The sequence below is a fragment of the Ammospiza nelsoni genome, chromosome 3 (genome assembly GCF_027579445.1).
Source record: "Ammospiza nelsoni isolate bAmmNel1 chromosome 3, bAmmNel1.pri, whole genome shotgun sequence".
NCBI classification, from domain to species: domain Eukaryota; kingdom Metazoa; phylum Chordata; class Aves; order Passeriformes; family Passerellidae; genus Ammospiza; species Ammospiza nelsoni.
Window position 1 is genome coordinate 91,725,637 of NC_080635.1, and position 20,406 is coordinate 91,746,042.

At 37.7% G+C, this 20,406-nt stretch overlaps 1 protein-coding gene across 3 annotated transcripts in view; it reads left to right on the plus strand.

Moving 5' to 3' along the window:
• Window positions 1–757: 757 nt before the first annotated feature.
• The window catches only part of CEP162 (centrosomal protein 162), a 43,946-nt gene continuing 24,297 nt past the window's right edge, over window positions 758–20,406 (plus strand). Inside the window, exons 1-10 of one of the 3 annotated variants that reach the window (XM_059468241.1) lie at window positions 758–857; window positions 1,394–1,571; window positions 2,401–2,503; window positions 7,126–7,264; window positions 15,527–15,679; window positions 15,942–16,128; window positions 17,074–17,126; window positions 18,317–18,432; window positions 19,380–19,410; window positions 19,774–19,896. In XM_059468241.1, coding sequence (XP_059324224.1) covers window positions 2,444–2,503; window positions 7,126–7,264; window positions 15,527–15,679; window positions 15,942–16,128; window positions 17,074–17,126; window positions 18,317–18,432; window positions 19,380–19,410; window positions 19,774–19,896 — 862 coding nt within the window. In that variant the 5' untranslated portion in view covers window positions 758–857; window positions 1,394–1,571; window positions 2,401–2,443. Of the gene's footprint in view, window positions 858–1,025; window positions 1,047–1,393; window positions 1,572–2,400; window positions 2,504–7,125; window positions 7,265–15,526; window positions 15,680–15,941; window positions 16,129–17,073; window positions 17,127–18,316; window positions 18,433–19,379; window positions 19,411–19,773; window positions 19,897–20,406 lie in introns of those variants that run through there. The other 2 variants (XM_059468243.1, XM_059468242.1) reach the window with 2 other exon arrangements.

The following is a 20,406-nucleotide window of genomic DNA, read 5'->3' on the forward strand; positions in this document are numbered from 1 at the left end:
GGAAATCCTCCAAAGCCCAGGCTGGTTCCTGAACGCTCGGACACTGAAATGCCCCCAACCCCAGGCTGGTTCCTGAACGCTCGGACATTGAAATGCCCCCAGGCCCAGGCTGGTTCCTGAACGCTCGGACATAGAAATCCTCCAAAGCCCAGGCTGGTTCCTGAACGCTCGGACACTGAAATGCCCCCAACCCCAGGCTGGTTCCTGAACGCTCGGACATTGAAATGCCCCCAGGCCCAGGCTGGTTCCTGAACTCTCGGACCCATCCCCGTCCGTCCTGACCGCTCATGGACACCACCCCCGCCCGCCAGGGGGCGCCGTTCCGCAGGCCGGCCCTTTCCGCCAGTGCCCCCCGTCAATGGCGCCCGGGCTCGTCCCCGTCCCTGTCCCTGTCCCTGTCCCCGTCCCCTCGCGTGTCCCGCGGCGGACATGGCACCCCGGCCCGTCCCCTCCCGTCCCGCGTGGCCGCCCCGGTGCCGTGTGTCCTGCGGCGGAGCGGGCGGAGCCGAGGGAAGCGGGTGGATTTGGCGGAATCACGTGGCGCGGTCCCTGCTGGCGGGCGGGACGGTGGCCGGGAGGGTTTCCCGGGTAACGGCGCCGCCGGCGAGCGGGGCGGCCGTGGCTGCGCGGGGCCCGGCGCGGTGCAGGTACGGGCCCGGAGCCCGGGCAGCGCTCGGCTCCGAGCCGCGGCCAGTTCCCTCTCCCGCTGCTCCCCGGGGCGCCCATCGGGCCTTGGAGCCGAGCCCTGCCCTGCGCCCCCGAGTCCCGCGCTGCCCTGCGCCCGCCGCGCGTGTGCTCCAGGGAAAGCCGGAGGAGGAGGAGGAAGAAGATCAGGTCGCGGCTGGGATGATTAAAAGGTTACGTGAAATGTGTTAGGCTGTTTAAGCTTCCCTCCATCCCCGTGGTTTAGCCATACCTCCTCAAAACTTCCACTTTTTGCGCGGTGTTGTAGCATATATCCCAGCAAGTGCCGCCTTTGTTTTGTGCACGAAGTCATTTGTGAGCCGCCAGGTCTGAAGATATGGCTGAAAAGTATATTTGCTAAGGTTAATGTTTGCCTGTGATCTTCTGTTACCGAAATTGTAAACATGTTTGTTGTTCTTTAAGTGACATATTTTTAGTTTTTATAAAAGATGTAATTAGGGGGTAGGCAGAAGAAGCCCGTCATTCTAATGTAGGAAAAAGTAAAGATAATGTCAGGAGAATCACTTGGTTTTTCTGGCAAGGCTAGAATTAAATATTCCCCACCTGCTGAAGTAGCTGGCACAGTTACTAAATTGCTAAAGCATCTTGCGTTTAACATCGAGTGTGCTTTGATGTGAAAGCACAAAAGGATGCTGAATTATGTGTGCCCTGAGAGGTAACGTTCTTAATCTCCTTACCATGTTTTCAGAGATATTGTCCAAATGCTTATATAACAATATCGTGCTGAATTCAACGCCTGGCCAGTCTGCTATAAAACTTCTTTTTTTTTAACTGCCAAAGCCAAGGTGTCGGGTGGTCTATGGATGGATAAGGAGTGAAAGCAGGAAACAGTTGTCACAACTCGCCTGTCAGAATCAATTTACTAGGTAGGTAACAGTCCTGTGTACTGAGTGGGCTCCATACTGGGAGAAGTTTTATTTAATGGTAAAAGCACTTTTGCAAATGTTTAGCCCTTTTATGTTTACATCACACTTCTCAGGCTGGAAGATGCTAGTGCAGTTTAATGCTGCCATACATCTGCAGTTTTGAAGGCAGCCATATGTGTTGAGCAGTGTGATACACAAAAGCTTTGCAGCCTTTTGGTTGTTGGGCATATTTTGTACCTGAGAAGTTGATGCAGACTTAGGGGAAGGAGAGGGGTGCAAATGTCATTGGCTTTCTCCATCAGGGCAGATCAAACCAAATGCCATTCCCTAACCTTAAAAAGATTTACATGTATTTATTGTTTACTAAATCCAAAGCACAGCAGAGATGATGAAACAAAACTAACAGTGCCAGATGTTCCCAGTGTTGGAAAAGAAGCGTAGAAATGAATTAAAAACCCTAAAATGAAAATATTACTGCATTAGATTCTCGTTTGATTATTAACAAAATGCTTGGGTTGCTAAGAGAGCTGAGTTTTGAAGAAAAATGTAAAGATGATGAAGTTAATCAGATTTTATTTATCCGTCAAAGTTTAAATGCTGAAGCTGGTGTTTTGGAAATGAGTATTTTGCTTGTAAGGAATTTGGGTGATTTAGGTACGTTTGTGCTGGTTGTCTCATTCAGTAAATAGTTTTATAAGGGATGGGAGAATGGTGTTTATCATCTCTCAAGTTATGGATTGGGGTTTTTTTTCTTATAGCTCTATTCAAGAAAATCATTAGGTTACATCAATTTCAGAATGCATTTAATTAACTTCAATTTAAATTTTAGTTTTTAGACTCAGTTGTTTGGAAGGAAAATCCAGCTGCAAATTATGGCTCATCGATTTTCAAAGGAAGAATTAGATGAGCAGTTTGAAGAGTTTCTGAAAGAGGTATGTTTGAGAGCAAGGTCACATGCCTATTCTCTATTAAAAATGGGGAAAATTGAGTATGGAAGAATATGAAATGTAAGATTCAGCTCTCCTTTTATCACATAATTAACATAGCTGTCTTATCTATGGGTCTTAATTGCTCTTAATTGCTAAGCTAAATTCATACTATTTTGCTGTATAGATATCAAGGGAAGAGTTTTGTAATTAAATAAATATTTTTGTCATTGCCTGGTTGTATCTTCAGAAAGAGCCCTTGGTTCTTGATTTTTGTTTCAGTTTTATTGTTGGTGCTACTTAGTACCAGAAGCTTCAAATTGATGTATAATTGGAAATGAGGTAAAAAAAAATCTGCCTGTATACAAACACAGGCTACATGTTTAAAATTTCTATATTTTTCTGTGCAGTGCTTACTCTCACTGAATTATATTTAAAAATTCTTGTATAAAATGAAGCGTGTTGTAGTGATTAGAAAATTTGAATTAGATTCCTTTAATTCCTCATGGTGCTTCATGGTTTTGAGTACTGGCAAAATCATGCAAGTCTGTGGGTTGTGGCTTAATCTAAGAATAATCAGACATGATCTAAATGCCCTGACTAGGTATGTTTTTTTCAATGCAGATAGACCTTTAATTTCAGAACTTGCCCTCTGGTCTGTCAGAACACGGTGTGGTAACCCTAAAACATAAATACTGCTACATAAGGCCTTCACTAGATTTTAATTCTGTATATAAGCAGAACTAGTGATGGCAGAGAATATTTGTGGAGTCTCTGTTATATGTAATGTATGCATGAATTATTTTTTTTTTAAGTAGAGGCTGTGTTACAATTGAATGACTTGTGAAAAGTAATTTAATGATGTAACTAAGCACTCTTGAACTCACTGAAATTATTAATGTTAGTAAAATTAGAAAACTAGTCTTTGCATTTCCTTCAAAATTCTTTACTTACGGTTGTTACAGAGGGAGCTGCTTTGGTGAGGAGAAAAGAGTTTTATTCTTTTATTTGTTATGCACATCTTGCAAAACTCTGCATGTGATTGCTTCTAGTATTCCATTCCTCATTTGACACACTCTTCTTCCCCCTCAGCTATTGCCCACATTGAGGATGCTCATAAAAAAAATTCATATAACTATTGAATTATTCTAAGTGGCATTTGGAATGTCCCAGAGAATGTAACTTTAACAATTCATGTCTTAATTTTTTTTATAATTTCAATCCAAAATTGTTTTCAAACTGCTAATCCAGTTATTAAAAATATGCACTGTGATTTTTGCTAGCTAGATACAGACCCAGATAACAATTATGTTCTCTTCTCTCTGTTATTTTTACACGGGCATCTTCTGCTATGCCCTTCTCCTTGCTTTTGTTTTTTATAAAAAGTGTTTGGCCTTTTAATACTAGAAAGATGAGAAACTGATGTGGTCCATTTCTTGAAACCTGTCTTAGGTGATGTTTGTGTTGAGAGTGTCGCAGCAGGTGGGGAATAATAAAATCTGTTTCTCAGTAGTTTGGGGCAGACTTAATATTGTTGAAGCAAATCTTTCAAAGAGGAAATGGAGCAGGATTTTTCCCTTTTAAATAACTCTTAATGAATCTATGTTTGGGGTGAGTGTATGTATGTATGTTTGTGATTAAAACATATGAAGTTAAAAGAAAGGCTGTATATACAGCTGGATCATGCAGGTCTAATAGGAGGATTAAACTAAGTCTTTTGGCATATACACAGAACTTTAAAAGCTATCAGTGGATTTTCTAGACTATTATTATACAGAAGGAAACACAAATGTGTAATAACAATGACTGCATGTAGGATAAATCCTTTAATTATTCCCTCTGCCTGGTCATGCCTATTCCCAGCCCCTTGCCAAGATGCCCTGTTGTCATCCATAATTCTTCCCATAATCCTTCCTCCTCCACTGTCTGTGTTCCTTTCCATCCACTCCTCACCATCAGTATCTTGTTTTGGTGTGCTTCCCCCTGTTGTCAACTGGATTTCCCTTGAGCATCATCTGTCATACTGGTTTAGCTCCAGGTTTTCAGTGTTTGCTGTGACATTCTCTTGGGATATGCTATTGTGAGGAAGTCTTTCTAATACACAGTGCTTCAATTAATTGAATTAATTGCCCTTTTTTGATGACTCAATGCAATGTTGTGAAAAAGCTGTTGTCTGCTTCTAGTATTTTCAGTTGACCGTTGTTCTACTTGATATTCATGGATACTTGAGAAGGAAGACTTTCAAAAGGAAAGGCTATACCATCCTTATTAGAATATCTGTAGAATTGTATCTGGAAGAGAAACACTGCACATTAAGCCACGTTAGAGAAGCATTTTAACTTTTTATTAAAAGATCAAATAGATTAACATATCTTTGTATAATAAAAGCATATTTTGGAGTAGACTTATATAATTGAAAAATACTGGTTTCATGGATTAATTAGGACAACTGGTCATGAAAGTCCGAGTAGTTTAGATCAAATTCTGTATTACCCATCTTTTTTAAGTTCTTTCACATGCAGAGGAGGTGGTAAGCTGATGATGTGCGTTGTAGTTGTTCTGGTTCTTAAAACTGCCTCTTTAGGCTTTTATCAATGTTGAGATTAAACAACTGACACTTTTTGTGTGTCTGTGTTCCTGAAAGGCTGAGAGGCTGTCTTATGGAGGAGGGGAAAGAACAAATTGGTGCCACTTACTGGTGCAGAGAAGTCATTACGAGTCCAAAATGTTGATTGATGATTGACTGATTTACCTTTATTTCAAAGGAAGGAAAAAAAATCTGGAAGTTTTGCTGTTGAGACAACTGATATGTTGGGGAAAATACACCAATATTTTTGTGTCAGCGTTTCGCTCCCAGCTGCTGCACCTTTACTGTCTGCAGTTGACAAGATGGCTGGACATGGAAAGTTTCCAGAATTTGAGCACAGCCTATGGGAGTTGCAGGTTCTTTAGTTACAATCCACTAAGGAGAGTGAGCATTCACTGAAGTTCTGCTTGCAGAGCAGAGGATCCTGTTAGTTGTAAAAGAAACAGCAAGTGATAACAGGGTTTGCTTGCATCAAGCACCTGTCAGTGCTTCCAGCTAGCAGGAGGCAGTCTGACCTTTGGGGACAATGGCACTAGTGCTTGTGTTGTGACTAGTGTCAGGAAATTGTTATTAGTGGGATATTTATTAGAAATCTAAAGCCTGTTTTGTTCAATGTCACAGAGCCAACTGAGAGAAATTGCAATACATCCTGTTGTCTAGCAGTTTCATAATTTATTAAAATTGTGGGTTTTTTAAAGTGCAAGGCTCAGAGCACTTCTTTCTTTCTAAGATGTATGACAGACATTTAGTTTTCTCTAGTGAAACTGAAAGCTCTAAAGATGTTCTTCATCAGAGATACTAAAAAGAATATTTTATTACAATTATTTTTCTTTAAATTATAGTTTTATATAATTGGCATTTGATATTTGAATGAAGAAGTTGAAATTTTAGTCATATAGTAAAAGTAGGCTTTTATGGCAGTGTTTTTAATGTAATAGTAGGCAGTAGATTGCAGAGGCTTGTTTTAATAAAACATACCCTTGTGTTTTCCATGTTAAGTATCCACAATCCTGTTGCCTCTAATACTGGGTTTATACTATCAGATTTTCTTATTTGTGACTATTACAAAAGCGAAGCTTTTGAAATTTTCCCATGTGATGCATTTCATATGTGAATTCTTTGTTTCTTACCATTTATGGCTTTTACTAACTCTGTGCACCATGTTCTCTAAGACATTTTAGGACAATTGGTTTTAACAGTTGTAGCTAAAAATTTAGATTAAAAGTATTCCATTCCCCTTAACCCCAGTTTGCTGCACAACAAATATGTAGAACATAGGGATGCAGTGCACCAGATTAATGAATATTTCCTTGTTGCGTGTGTGGATAGCTAATTGTGACTCTGAGCCTGCTGTAGGCCATAAAGAGCTTTATTAAAAGAAAGGAGCAGAGGTTAGTTGTCTTTTCCTTCCTGTTACTTATCAGTAACTTAAATTCATATGGTGTCCATACTCAGATTTTTTTTTCCATTGATTCAAGCCATCAGTCAAAATCAGCATGGATGACTAACACATATGAAAGTTTAATACACAGTTGGGTAGGAATGGCTCTGGCATTTCTATTACATTTCATGAATACAAAGTATAAAATTAATTTCTGAAGTCTGATTTGCTGGCAGCCAGAATGTTGCTAGTGCACATTTATTTTTAGAATTTTAATAATAATGTTCGCATACAAAGCAAGGATAAGATAAAATTGTTTCTGGTCTACTTCATTATCTTCAGGAATATAGTCAGAATTTTGGTTCTTACATGTCTTAACTAATTGAAAAAGAGCTGATTTTGCTGTTCATTTGAACTTAGTTTCTCTGAAGCGATCCACTTTTAATATATCCAAATTCTGGCAGTGGGATTATTAAAATATACAGTATTATTCCATACGAATATAGTTATTGTTCCTTAATCAGTTTTGTCATGCATATACAAGAACGGCAAACAGTGGGGAGTAATGAGAGGCATCTGGACTCAGAAGTCTAGAATTGAGTGGCTGAAACAATGTAAACATGTAAAAGATCTCTTTAATCTTGTATGTGTTTTATTCAGTCTCTTTCAGATGATTCACTTGGAAATTCAAAGAAAAAGTCCAGCATTCTTGAGAAATTGGGACAGCCCAGGAAAAAAGAAAAAAAGAAAAAGGATTCAATGCCCTGGTGGTTATCTGAGGAAGACTCGGATGATGGTGGTAAATTAAAAGTTTTGCAATGTTTTGGCCACAGGGGGTCAGGCTAGTCCTTTCTCATACTGCATGTTAGGCCTGGTTTGAGATTAAGCTGGTGCCACTCGTGTTTTAGAATGTTACAGTGCAAGTTTGTAAAGCATAAAAGTCAAATAGAATTGTATTTTTTAATGGTTTATATTCAAGTTGTATGCAAGCTGTTTGATGGGGTTTTTTTCTGTTGCTTTTGAATTAATCAAATTTGTAAAAAATAAGCACATTATAAATAGTAAAATAGTTAGAAAATATAACTTACAAACTCACAGAAATATTGGCATATGTGTTTTGTAGCCAACCTGTTCTTTATACTGACTTTTTGTAACTTTCTGTTTTCGAAACTGTAGTGGAAAAAGACCAGTTTGTATAAACATGCTAACTGCAATATTTGTAGTAGGTTGGAAAAGCACAAAGACAGAAAAACTTTTCAACACCAGCTGAATCCAAGATGTATGTCTTCAGTATTCCCAGCATTTCCCTTGCCAAGAACTGTGGCTCAAGGCGAAATGGGCTGTGATGACATGATTGCTGGCTCAGTATTGACACGGTCATATAGTTCTGGAAGAAAATACATAATTGTTTGCAAGCATTCCACCTCTATTTTTTTTTTTTAATTTCTACATTGTCTTCTTGTCGGATAGTAAAACCTATAGTAGTGAGTTTCCACAGGATGTTTGTTCGCCCTCTTCTTCTTGTAGTAATTGGTGGTTTCTTAATTTTCATGATTTGTATTAATTGCAAGTGGACCCTAACAGAAAGTTACAAAAATCATTTTTTTCATCTGACAGAGTTAAAATACTGCTGATAGTCTCAGATTTTAAGACTATCTGTCAGTGTCATCTTAGTGAGGAGTCCAATCTTAGTCAGCAGTTGTGCCATTTAGGTTTAATCCTAATAGGTGCTACCTGGACTTCTTGTCTGTCTTGGCCTTTTAAGATGTTGATGTAAAACTCACATGGATATGAGAAAATTCTTATCAGTTGGTTATGAGATATGATGATTTCCTTACAGCTTTTCAGATAATGTAAGGATGGAGTGTTCTTGCTGGGTAATGTGAGAATTAAGAGGTTATCATGACCTCATTTTTCTACATACTCAAAGAAAATTTTGATTACTTTAAAAGCTCAGCATGTTTCCATGGTTTTTCTGAGATGCTTGAGGCAACCCAACTTTGATACTTATGGTAGAAAACACACTGAAATAGGTTCCTAAAGGGCAGGGTGATTACAAGTTTTAGAGAACAGTGCCTGTGTGGATTAAGTAAAATTAAAAACAGAGTCACAAGAAACAATGTGATTATATTGAGATGTTCTATCCAAACAATTTCTACCACTGTTGTTCTTAAAATTAAGAATATCTTATCAGTTGTGCAGGTTAACTAGAGGTAAAGCTATTAGAGCTGGAACAAGCTTTATCTACAATTTACTGATGTGTGAAATACCTGGTAAACTTTTAAACGTCTCTCTTAAGAAAAGCTTCTCATTTAATGGAAAAACATTCAAAGGCTGAGCCTACCCGGTTTTGCTAGTATGGAATCAATTTACATGCAAAAGAAGCTAGCCTGTTCATATTCATACTGTTGATGAGGGACTGCTTTTTGGGGTTTTTTTTGGAGGGAGTTAAAAGTAATGTGTGTGTAATGCAGTTTGAGTCCCAAGATCCAACATCTTGGCAGTTGGACATAACAAAGCTGAGAATATAGGAGTGAACGCCAAGTGTGCCAGATCCGTGCACAGATTTCTTCCCTGAGCACCGTTTTTGCCAGGCAGATTATTCATTTTATTTAATTTACTGCTCTGTCACCACTCTGCATAGAATACCACACTCATGGAGCATATGCAATAAGCCATATCCCACCTACTACTTTAGTACTGCCAAGCAGAGGGGCCTTTAATTCCTGCTAGAGGGCCTTCCTCTTTCTGTCTTAGCAAGAAGGTGGTAACTCCATGGCGTGAAGTGGATCTCCTGGTTGTGGCATCCCATGAGGAAAGGGATGTATTTGTCACACTGGACACGTGTAAATGGTATCAGTTGTAAAATACATGCTATGATGAATCCCCTTCTGCAAGGTAGGGTCTAGTTGTAGGGCAATTAACCTAGAGTCAAAAGGGAGCCATTTGCAGAGACCACCTCTTGACCACCTTTGGGATAAATTGAGTTTTCCTCTGCAGTTTTATGTGGCTATGATTTTACTTCATATAGACATATTTGTGATGTTTTAAAATGACAGGTTGGGTGACTGTAAGGAGTTCAGTGTGGATAGGCTTCCAGAACTGCTCATGTTCTCCTCTCTGTATCTCTCTGTTTTTCTTGTGTGCTTCCAAGTACTTTGTCACATACCATTTTGCCATGTCTAATATTCTCAGCATGTGTATGTTGTGTGGTGTGTTGCTCAGACCTATTAAAAGTGGATGATGGCACAGCAACGTTGCAATGTAAGTTACTGCACTGGATGACTGAGAAGATGATTTAGACTTGTAGTTTTTTGTAAGGTTATATGTGAACATCTCCTAAACAGCAAAACAGTTTCTTATGGGAGAAAATAATAACACTGCTGTGATGCCAACAAACATGAAAATAAGCAGAATTTAATTTCAGGGAAGTGTAATGTCAGCATGCTTCAAAACTTTTTGGAGACCCTTCTGTGTCGTTCTAGGCTGGACCCTTCATGTTGGTTGCAGATAGGACATAGTCAATAGACTATCAGCTAACAGAATTAGGTTTTAAAGTTGTTTTATCATCATGAATCAAACTTATATAAATGCTTAAATTTTACCTTCACCCACAGTGTGGCAGTGCATTCATTACAAATGCATGCTCCATATGTATAAGTTGATGTCTTTGGGTGTGACTGTTTAGAGATAATGTTATCTGAAGAAAGTCTGGATCATTAGCTTGTGTAATACACCAAGCTGATAAGTTGCTTGCAGTTTGAGTTTTGATTTTGTGTTACTTCATTATCTATATCACACTTTCTTGAAAGACAAAGAGAAGAAGATTAAATATGTGCTCTACACTTGTTGTCTGTTCTTTTTGTTTCCCAAGGCATCTTGTTGCAGAAGTGCCAGGAAATAGGTAGAGAGCCTGTTATATAGGTAGCCTGTTTCACTGAGAAGTATAAAGTACATTTTAAAATAACTCCATGAGTTATTCTAGGCACGTTTAAACTGTTTGCTCTTCAGCTTTAAACTGAAATGTGCAAATTATGATTCAAGACACTGTCTTCCATATTGGACAGGTTGGAGACCTAGGTGATGCCCTTTCTACTTGATTTTGTCATTTAAATGATAAAAAGAAATTGGATACTAAGAATTCCTGTCCTGTCTTGCTTGCATGTTTGTTCCTGCTGTTTGTCTTTTCAAGATTTTCAAATAAAATTTGTTAAAGCGAGGAAAGAGAAGAAACTGACAGAAAGCCATGCCGAAGTAGTGGAAAACACTGAACAAAAGAGTCCCCATTCCCAGTCTGGTATTTGATTCAATATGTTTTGATATATTTATTCAGTATCAACCTTGTATTATTAGTGTGTTTCCTGTAGAAAATCCTTGGCAAACTGTCCATTTGACCAAGCTGCCACATACACATTGTCTGTATAAAAGACAATAGCAATCAGCTTGTCCTGATGTAAGCGTGGCATTGGTGTTAAATTCAAGCAGATCAGTAATGTTTTGGAGAGCCATGAAAATGTAATATTTGGCACTTGGTCTTTGGATCACATTGGTGATATAGTTTGTAGACTATAGAACATCTCCTGTGCTAGTTTTCTAGAGTGTATGTGCAGTCTAGAAAATGTATGTATATGTTTTCATAAGTCTCATTTGTATAGAATAGGTGTAAAGCATCTAGGTCTGGGAGATAAATACTAAAAATTAATTTATTTCTCAAATCAGGGTTAATATTTTAAATATGAGCAATATGAGGACCTCTGTACTTATTTCAAATTACTCTTTTAAAAGGTATCAGGTGTTTGCATTATTTATAATAGATGGTATGCTGAAAACACTTCTAGTTTCCCAGTAAATGTGGGAGAATATAGATTTAGAGAAGTAGTGCCTTATTAGTGAACTTACACATCAGTTGAGGTAATAAAGGACCTATGCATTGTATCAGAATTGATTTCTCTCCTTGGAGAGAATTCCATTTCTCTCCTTGCTGCACCAGCTTCCTTTAGTTATCTTGGATGTTTGAGCTGTGTTAAGGTCTGGTCACATATCCCCATATTCCTGTTCTAAATAGCTGAAGTATTTGGCTTGATGTCCTAGACTACTCTCTCTTGTGTCAAGATGAACTCAAACGACCCATAACTAAGAGTTTTATCAGAATTACTCCATTCTGAAGCCTCTTCCACTGTGACAATTTCAACATGTCAAAATCCAACACACACTGTCTGGCTAGCCTAAGGTATATGGAGGCTGTAGTGTAGCTGTAAGAGTCCAGAGGAGGCCACTAGGGTGGTTAGAGGGGTGGAGGACCTCTACTATGAGAAAAGGCTGAGAGAATTGGCTTTGTTAAGCCCAGGAAAGAGACTTCAGGGTGACTTAACTGCCCCCTTGCAGTAACTAAAGAGAGCCTGCAAGAAAGATGGAGAGAGACTTTTGACAAGAGCATTTAGAGACAGGCCAAGGGGGAATGGTATCACACTAAGACAGTAGCTTTTGGTTAGGTATTAGGAGGAAGTTCTTTGATGTGACGGTGAATGGGTTGCTCCAAGAAGCTGTGGATGCCCCATCCCTGGAAGTGTTGAAGGCCAGATTGGATGGGTCTCTGAGCAGTCTGGTCTAGTGAAAGGTGTCCCTGCTCAGGAGCTGGATGGTCTTTAAGGTCCTTTCCAGCCCAAACCATTCTATGGGTCTTTGATCATGACAGCAGTTTTCAGCATAGGTGCTGTTATCTAAAACTTAATTCTGCTAACATGAATGAAATTTGCTTTGCTGCTGAGCAGGTCCCCACAAGGGTTAGAGCAAACAAATGCAGTTCTTATATCTGACAGTGATAAAGACAGTAGTAATTTATACTTATGTACCTCTGTTTTCCCACTTTTCTGTGTACCAACAACCTACATGCTTCCTTTCAAACCTCGTAGTAAAAACCTTTCACTGCTGAAGTAGTTTTACTAGTTTTCTTTGTCTTCAGGTCATTTATTGAGCTCCTAGAACAGTGCAATTGAATACAAAGTATTCCTGTATCAAGAATCTTTTTAAAAATAAGAAAAAAAGGATGGAGAAGAGTAGTTCTATTTCCAGAAATTATAAGTATTAACTTTAGTTTTTACTTACAGGTAGAAAATCAGAAGTAATTCAGTGTACAAGAAACTGAACTGTATTACTTTTTCAGAAATGTCACTTTGAAGTCTCACATCTTGTTCTTCTCTTTATTCCCTGTCCACTATGCATTAAATTTTATAATGTTTTTGTACACTTAGAAGTAGTTCCCTCTAAATCTTCCAGTGCATCTCGCAGCAAGGCTTTGTCTAAATCCAAAATGGTGGAAAAATTTCATAAGGACAAGAAAGATTCATACTTAAACAAAGAAGAAGGAGCCCTCGCTTCTGACAGTCCATGCAATTCTGAGGGTAACAAATTTACTGTATTTTATATGGTATTAAAAAGGTAAAATAACTCAATTCTGACAGTCTTGGTCAGATTAGGAAAAAAATAAGTTACTTTTTTGAGGTAGATGTTTGTTATTACCACTTTGAGTCCTTTGTTTTTAAATGTTTCTCTGCAAGTATGGTCATTATAAATATTCAAAGTGAAACTCAGGTTCTTATTTTAATTCATTTCAAGTGGCTGTACTTGAAAAAAGAATACCATATATCATTAGTCTTACAAAATGTTGCTTAGAAACATACAGGTAGTGAAATCTTTGGCATTCAAGATAACTACTTAAGAAGCTTTTAAGAGAAGTAACAGATACCCACCCCGCAAAAACAAATGGCTCTTGCTAACCTCACTGAAATCCATGGGACTGTTCAAACACAAAAACACAATTAAGAGACTTAAATCCATATGAGTCGATATTTTCTCCAGGTTTGATAAGTTTCCCAGAGTTCAGATTGTGTAGGATGAGAGAAAACAAATATTTTTGCCTTCACTAGCAGCGAGTAGTGTGTGTGGGTGTTGAGAGTGGCTAAGTTGCCATGTTTAATGGCTGCAGAAACAGTATTAGATTTTCAGATTATTAAGGAAGTTGCTTTTTTAAAAAAACTCTTTATTTGACTCAAATCCTGGCTAGCAAAATATTTAAAAATTAGTAGATAGCTTGCATAAACCCTGTGAAGCCTTCAAGATCAATGTACATCTGGTGAGAAATTTCACTCTATATCAGATGATTTAAATTAAAAAAACAGAGGAAAATGTTTTCTTTAAACTTTTGTTTTATTGAACATTCTAATTGGGTTTTTTTACTGTTGTATAATCCCTTCTCCTTTCTTGCAAATCTCTACATAGGAGGACAGTTGCAGTTAGCATTTGATTCTGCTAATATATTCTCATTCAAAAACAGGGTGTTGGAGGTCTGATGAGGGTTTGGCTAATCTAAATCTCTGCAAAAAACCTGTCACCCAGCTGCAAACAGACTCCTATTTGCTGTCTTGAAAACTAGAATAGAGTGCCATCTGAGTAAATTACTTTAAATTACTGCATTTGGCTACCTGAGAAATGGGCTATTTGTAGTTTTTTACTTCTGTTCAGCACTTTGAGCTTTCCATTTTCTGCTTTTCAATGTAGCAATATGTATTTATATTGGCATTAGCCTTTGTGCATGTGGAGCTTGCCTTTTAGACAATGTCTCTGACATTGTTTGTTGCGTGCAGGGCAAGTCAGTAAGAACTCTATATTGAGGACAGAGCTGAGGTTAGATACAGGGATGTGGATTTCCAAGGTGTGGAATCTTCTGCGCTTAGCCTCCCAAAAAGACATGCAAGGGGACTTTATCATTAAAATCCAGAAAATAAACCTATTCTGTTTTTTTAAAACGGAGGCTCTTACAATCAGAATGAATATGCTGAGGGCTGCCCAGTAGGGAGGGAAAAGGTGTTGAAGCTCCTACTTTCCCACCTTCCCTCACCCTAAATGTATTTTTAGTACCAAAGGGAAAGGATTGTCCATTGTCATGATATAGGCAAGTATGGGGTTTTTTAATGGGACTTGTATGGGCTTGTGTAGGGAACAGAGGAAGATCTCAGAGCTGAAGCACTTGGTCAGCACATGGAAGACTGATTTAGTGTAATTGATGTATGGATCTCCTGTCTCCTGCAGCAGGTAATGAGCTGTTGTCAGTGTCTTCACCCCTTCTGCTGTGCTCAGTACAAGGACACAGCTATATCTCAGCATCATGTGGCCAGGATGAAAAATTCTGAGTGTTACCAACTGAGGATTCATGTTGGAAAAAACAGACTTAGTTTCTGTTCCCTTCTGTGAGAACTGTTAAATAATTTCATGTGTCATTTGATAAAATGCATGAGCAGCTTTTCTCCTATCCCTCCTCCAATGAGAACTTATCCAGAATCTGAGTATAAGCGTGTGTGTTTTGCAGGCAGAAGGGAGTTTTTGAACTAGGAGTGTCCTGCGATATCTGGCTTTTAGTCTTCCGTAAGGAAGTAGATACGGCAGTGTTCTGCCTGAGAGCCAGCAAAAAGTTGTTAAGGTGATGTTGAACCCTCACAACAGTGAAATTGCAATTAGGAGAGAGCAGCTACAAATTGTAGTTGCATAAATGTGTAGAATGGCATAACTGGGTGTTCATCAGTGACTTTTAAGAGACTTTGATTACTATTTTTTTCCTTACAGCCTTTAAGCAGCAAATGAAATGTAGCTGCCAAGCCAATGGCTTAGCAAGTTTAAAAAAATCTATGGTGATCTGAGGTAGTAAATCAAATGAAATGGGCTGGGTTTTAAGAAAGAAATATCAATTTCTATATAGGGTCTGTGTGTGAGATTGTCTTTCATGAGTAATGTGACAGTAACTCAGGTGCATTTGACTCATGCTGAACCTTAGGTGTGTGTGCAAATATGAAGGATAGAAAGATAATGTTTTTAATAGCTTAATTAATTAAACAAGATTTACATGTAGAATCAGTGGAAATTAGGTGAATGCGACTTGTGAGACGGCACATCTTTGCAGTTGCAATGCGTGATTAAAACTGGTGGTTCTGGAATGAGACTAGAAAAATGATGTGTCATGCAAGTAACTTTTAGATGGTAGTCAAGAATATTGCAACTTTGTTCCTAGGAATGCTTGAAGCCAATGGAAACTTTCTCAAGGTGCAGAACACTTCACAGCCTGTGGGAGAAGGTCATGAAAACATGGATGTGGAAAAGATGCAGCTTGAGAAAAGTAATGGAGATGCTGTCTCTTTGAGTAGAGACAGCCTGGAAACAAATGGTGAGAACTGAGAGCCCAACCATTTCATCAAGTTAACTAAATCTAAATAAGTTACTATGAAATTTTTTACCTTAATTCATTTCAAGATGGGATTCTTCGCTTCTGTCAGCTGTGTCATGAACTGAAGTCTCCTAGTACTAGTTTGTAATGATTTGATACCATTAGTACTTTATAAGTCTGTCTGTAGCTGTTGTTAACTATTTTGGCTATTCTGTGTGGACATACAGCACAGACACCATTTATTTTCTTTTTTGAAATTCAGATTCAGTTTTAGCTTCTGGGCCTAATCAAAGTATTGTAGGAGCTGGATTGGATACCTTGGAAGAACAAGAAGAAAAAGAGATCTTCTTTGCCAAGCTTGAACAAGAAGCTTCCTCTACTATTGATTATTCAAGATTAAATAAAGAGCTGGATTCCAATGATTCTGTTGTACTAGCACCATTTGTACGGTAATTTAGGGGGAAGAAAGGTTGTGGACGGTATTAGTGGGCACATGTGGGTGGGTATAGCCACTGAGATTTTGTTGGATGATATCCTGTATATAATTTCAGACAGGTTTTTTTTGTTTATTGTGGTTTGCTTTTTTCTTCAAGACAAGGGAAGAAATGAGCTTAATAAATAAAAGTGAGAGCATGAATTAGTGATGATTGGATGTAGCTCCACAGTCTTGGGCATAACTCAGTAGAAACAACTCAACATTCATAATTGTACAGAGTAACTAAACAAAGATGTAACAACTGATAATAACAAGAAAATAGATCAGGAAACATTCTATGTCACTTTAGATGTGATATTACAAATGAATCTAGAGGAAAGATACCTAATCTTCATAGACTAGGGCAACCCATTTATAATCAGTTATGTGAAAATAAGTTCCAACATCTGTGAGAGAAATGGATGAAGGAGAAGTTCAGGCTGCTCTTGGTGAAAATGCTGAGTTCAGAGGCAACTTCTGATATGAAAATGGTTAGAGAAACAGAATTCTGGAGAGCTTTAGATAAGGGCAAAACTTCTGTTTTATGGGAAAAAGGGGAAAGAAAGGAGAGGTGGGTGATTTTTAAAATGATTTTGTTAATCCAGAATGACTGGGTCAGAATAGGAAGCAAACCTTGATGGTAAAAATATTTTTTGAGAAGTTAATGTAGATGTTGAAAAGAATGCAGAAAGGGAGTGTTTTTAAGAGTTAGATTGAGAATTTTAGCTGTGAAATACTTTATTTTAATAATTTCTGACACTTTTACAACTTTTCTTACCTTTGATTTGGTTTGTTGGACAAATTGCAATTTTTTCTTTTATTAATAATTGTAAGAAATATCAGAGTGTAGAGTTCCAAGAAAAAAAGTATATTTATTTGCTGTCCAAAAAGAGAGTAGAATTTTCATTTTATTTCTCAGAAATGAAAATGCTGAAAAAGAAGAAGAAGAACCTGCACATGAAGAGAAATCTGGTAATGCAATCTTTTATTTCACCTGTAGTTCTTACATCAGCCTTTTAGGCTGCTGTTGCATTATGACTGCAGCTGTTATTCATACAGAGGGATTAAGGTGTTTACTTTTGCTTCTGTGCTTTTCTTTTCTGAAGTGGATTTTTAATCCATTGTGAGCCATAAGACAAAAAAAGGGAAAAAAAGTAGTAAAAATCCTGCATCATTCATGAATGAAAAAAAACCCTCTGATGTTGAAATTTGATTTACTCCAGTGTCTTGTCGTCTGTATTTTGTGCCATCTTCTCATACCTGAATTTAATCTCTGTAATCTGCAGTATTACTCTTACCTGATTTCCCCACAAAATTTTCATGCTACATTTCTTGCTTATTTGTCTTTCACTTGTCATGTCTCTTTATTTTATGCTTCATTGCTGTCATATGATAGTGTGTATTCATGTAATTTAATGGATTGTATTTTCAAATGTATATATTCAGCTGAACTTTTGAGAGGTCCTGTTGTCAGGATTGAATTTCCCAAGCATAAGGAGGATGTATTTGTAAACCATAAACACATAAAGAACACATTATGATCCAGTGTTTTGCAAGGGTTCTAGGCTTAAGTGTTACAGATAATGCAGACACTGGAGCCTGTTAACCACAGGAGCTGAGGGGGAGAGATACAGCAAAAGAGAACTGAAACTTGTCAAAGGATCTAGGTAACTGAAGGAAAAGCCTTTGGCTTGCTTGTAAAGTTCATTCTCTGAAACACGTGGGTTTAAATAGTGCTTTGTCTTAAGAGTGGCTTTTGGCCAACCAGAGCAGGTCATAAGAAGCCAAATTACAGATTCTGAGCCTCAAAACTGTCTGAGTGAATGTACAGAGTACTTTATCTGCAGGGTTGGAATTGCATCATTGCACCCCTAAGTGAGAGAGAGTAATTGAATAAAAGGGGTCAGTTCAAGTACACCTTGAGACAAAGCATGTCTGATCACAAGGCAGCTTCCTTTGAATTTAGAGATATTATGTGTGACTTTCACTGTAGTTTTAGTACCACACTCAGTTTTGGAAACTTTCTATTGCCTTTGTAAAAGGAGTAACATTAGCAGTAGCTGTTCTTAGATGAGGCCTTGGGGAAAAGGAAGTAGCTGTCTCTTAGTGCTTTATCTTCCTTGAGTATTCATTCTGTTTGACATTTACTTTTACTCTTTTAGGTAGCTACAGTGAAGATTTTGAAGAAGAAACAGATACTAATCCTGCCCTTAAAACTGAAGGAGATCAGGTGAATCAAAACATCATGTCAGAAGTTGATTTAAGTCTTCAAGAACAGGTATAGCTTGCTAAATGTTTCTGTTACTTGCAGGAATTTTAAAAGCTCTGAAATATGTAACTAAATATAGTAAACCTTTATATGATACATACTGTCTGAAAGAATATTGTGGCTCTCAGACTATATCTTTCTATTAAGGATATGCACTTCCCTGTGCTAGGTCATAGAAGGGGTTAAGTTCTTCACAGGGTTTCCTGCTTACTCCTCCTTTGAGTTAAGAAATGAAGATGGAAGTGCACAAATTATGAGCTCAGGTGGAAACTCAGCCTCAGGATGGGTAGTGTCTAATCTCTCAGAGCTTTTGAGTGACGCAGACTACTGCAGATAATTCTGTGCAGAGAAGCCCTTTGGACAGAGGACCCAAAAATCTTCACTGTATGTATGAGCTGTGAGGGCACTGCTGTCCACTGGCTTATTTCTCATGTGTAGCCCATGTGGTTGAAGCACATGGCTGCATCCCTGGAGCACACATTCAGATTTGGGCTTTTTTCAAAAGAAGTCTATAGAGCATCATGTAATCATTTTCACTAGGTAAACTTATTTGGGTTTTTTTGTTCTTTTTAAAGAAATTTATTAGAGTGGTATTTCTAGTAAATGTTTGAAAAGTTAGAATGGAGCTGTAAATAATGTCCTTACTGCTACTTAACTTTTGTTTCTCAAATTACAATAAAAGAGAACCAGGAAGGTGCAAAAATGCTCCTCTATGCAGAGGAGCATTTAATTTCTATTCACCTGTGAAAAGATTTATAGAGTACAGGATGTTGAGAACTTTATGGCATTCTAAGGAGGACTTTAGAGAAGCGCATATTCTTGGAGAATGAATGAGTGGTTAGTTCTAAGTTCTAAAAACTGTTTTTAGGTATTGGACCAACTTCTAAAGTTTGTCCAGTTTTTTTCCCCTGATATTCAAAAAGTAATTGTTTGGGTTTTTGGTTTTTTTGTGTTAGGAAGAAGCAAACACTGGCATGCTGGCTAAAGGTAAAATACAAACTTTGTTCAGTGGAAGAAGATTAAATGGAACTTTCTGAAACTTGCTTACTTGATTTTTACTATTTTGATATTTTTCACCTCATTTTATTGTGTTCTGCTGAAAATACATTGAACTTAAATAGTTAAAATAATCTACATATTAACACTTCAAGGTGATCATCAATGTATTTTTATATTTATTACACCTATTCAGAACTCAGACTTGTAATCAGAGTTCATTGGTTTTCCACTAATGGCAATAAAATAATCTATGTAGTATTTTTTGTATACTTAAGACATCAAGCTCTGGTATACTTCTATTTGAAGTATAAATAAGAGAATTTTTGTTTTCTTTAACATTTATCTTCTTAGTTGTATTGCTTGATTCACAAGATTCTGCTGTAGAGCTTCAGAAGGCCATTGAAGCATCAGATGTAGCTCCAGGGGAACATGATCAGCCTGAAGAAGTCGGTGCAGTTGAAATGAATGAAGCAGGTAAGGGGTACTTTAGAAAAAGATGAAAAATTAAAAAACCCCACCACACAACAAAACTCAAAACCTAAAATCTTCCTTTTTTAAAATAGGTGACTTTTTAAAATAGGTAACTCACTTGTTCTTAGATTACTGGGGAACATTAAGCCCTTGGCTTTTGCCAACAGATCTTGAAAGCAGGAGGAAATACTTCAGGAAATAGTGGTGTTTCTGCCAAACACTTGGTTATTGAAAAGTAGTTTTTGATGCTGCAATTTCATATTTAAATACCATCACCTCTGGTTATTTCTCATATCTAAAATTCTTCTTTGACAGCATTGAACTGAATTATTAAATGCATTCTCTTATCAAACTTCACACAACAGTACAGGCCACTTACCTCCAGATTATGGCTGTGATGGCACCTGTTCAAATAGTCATTTAACAAAAGCTGTTAATTTTGGTACTGTTAAAATATTGAGATGGGGGAGAATGAGGGAGAGGAACACAAACTGTAGATGAGATAATTTAGTA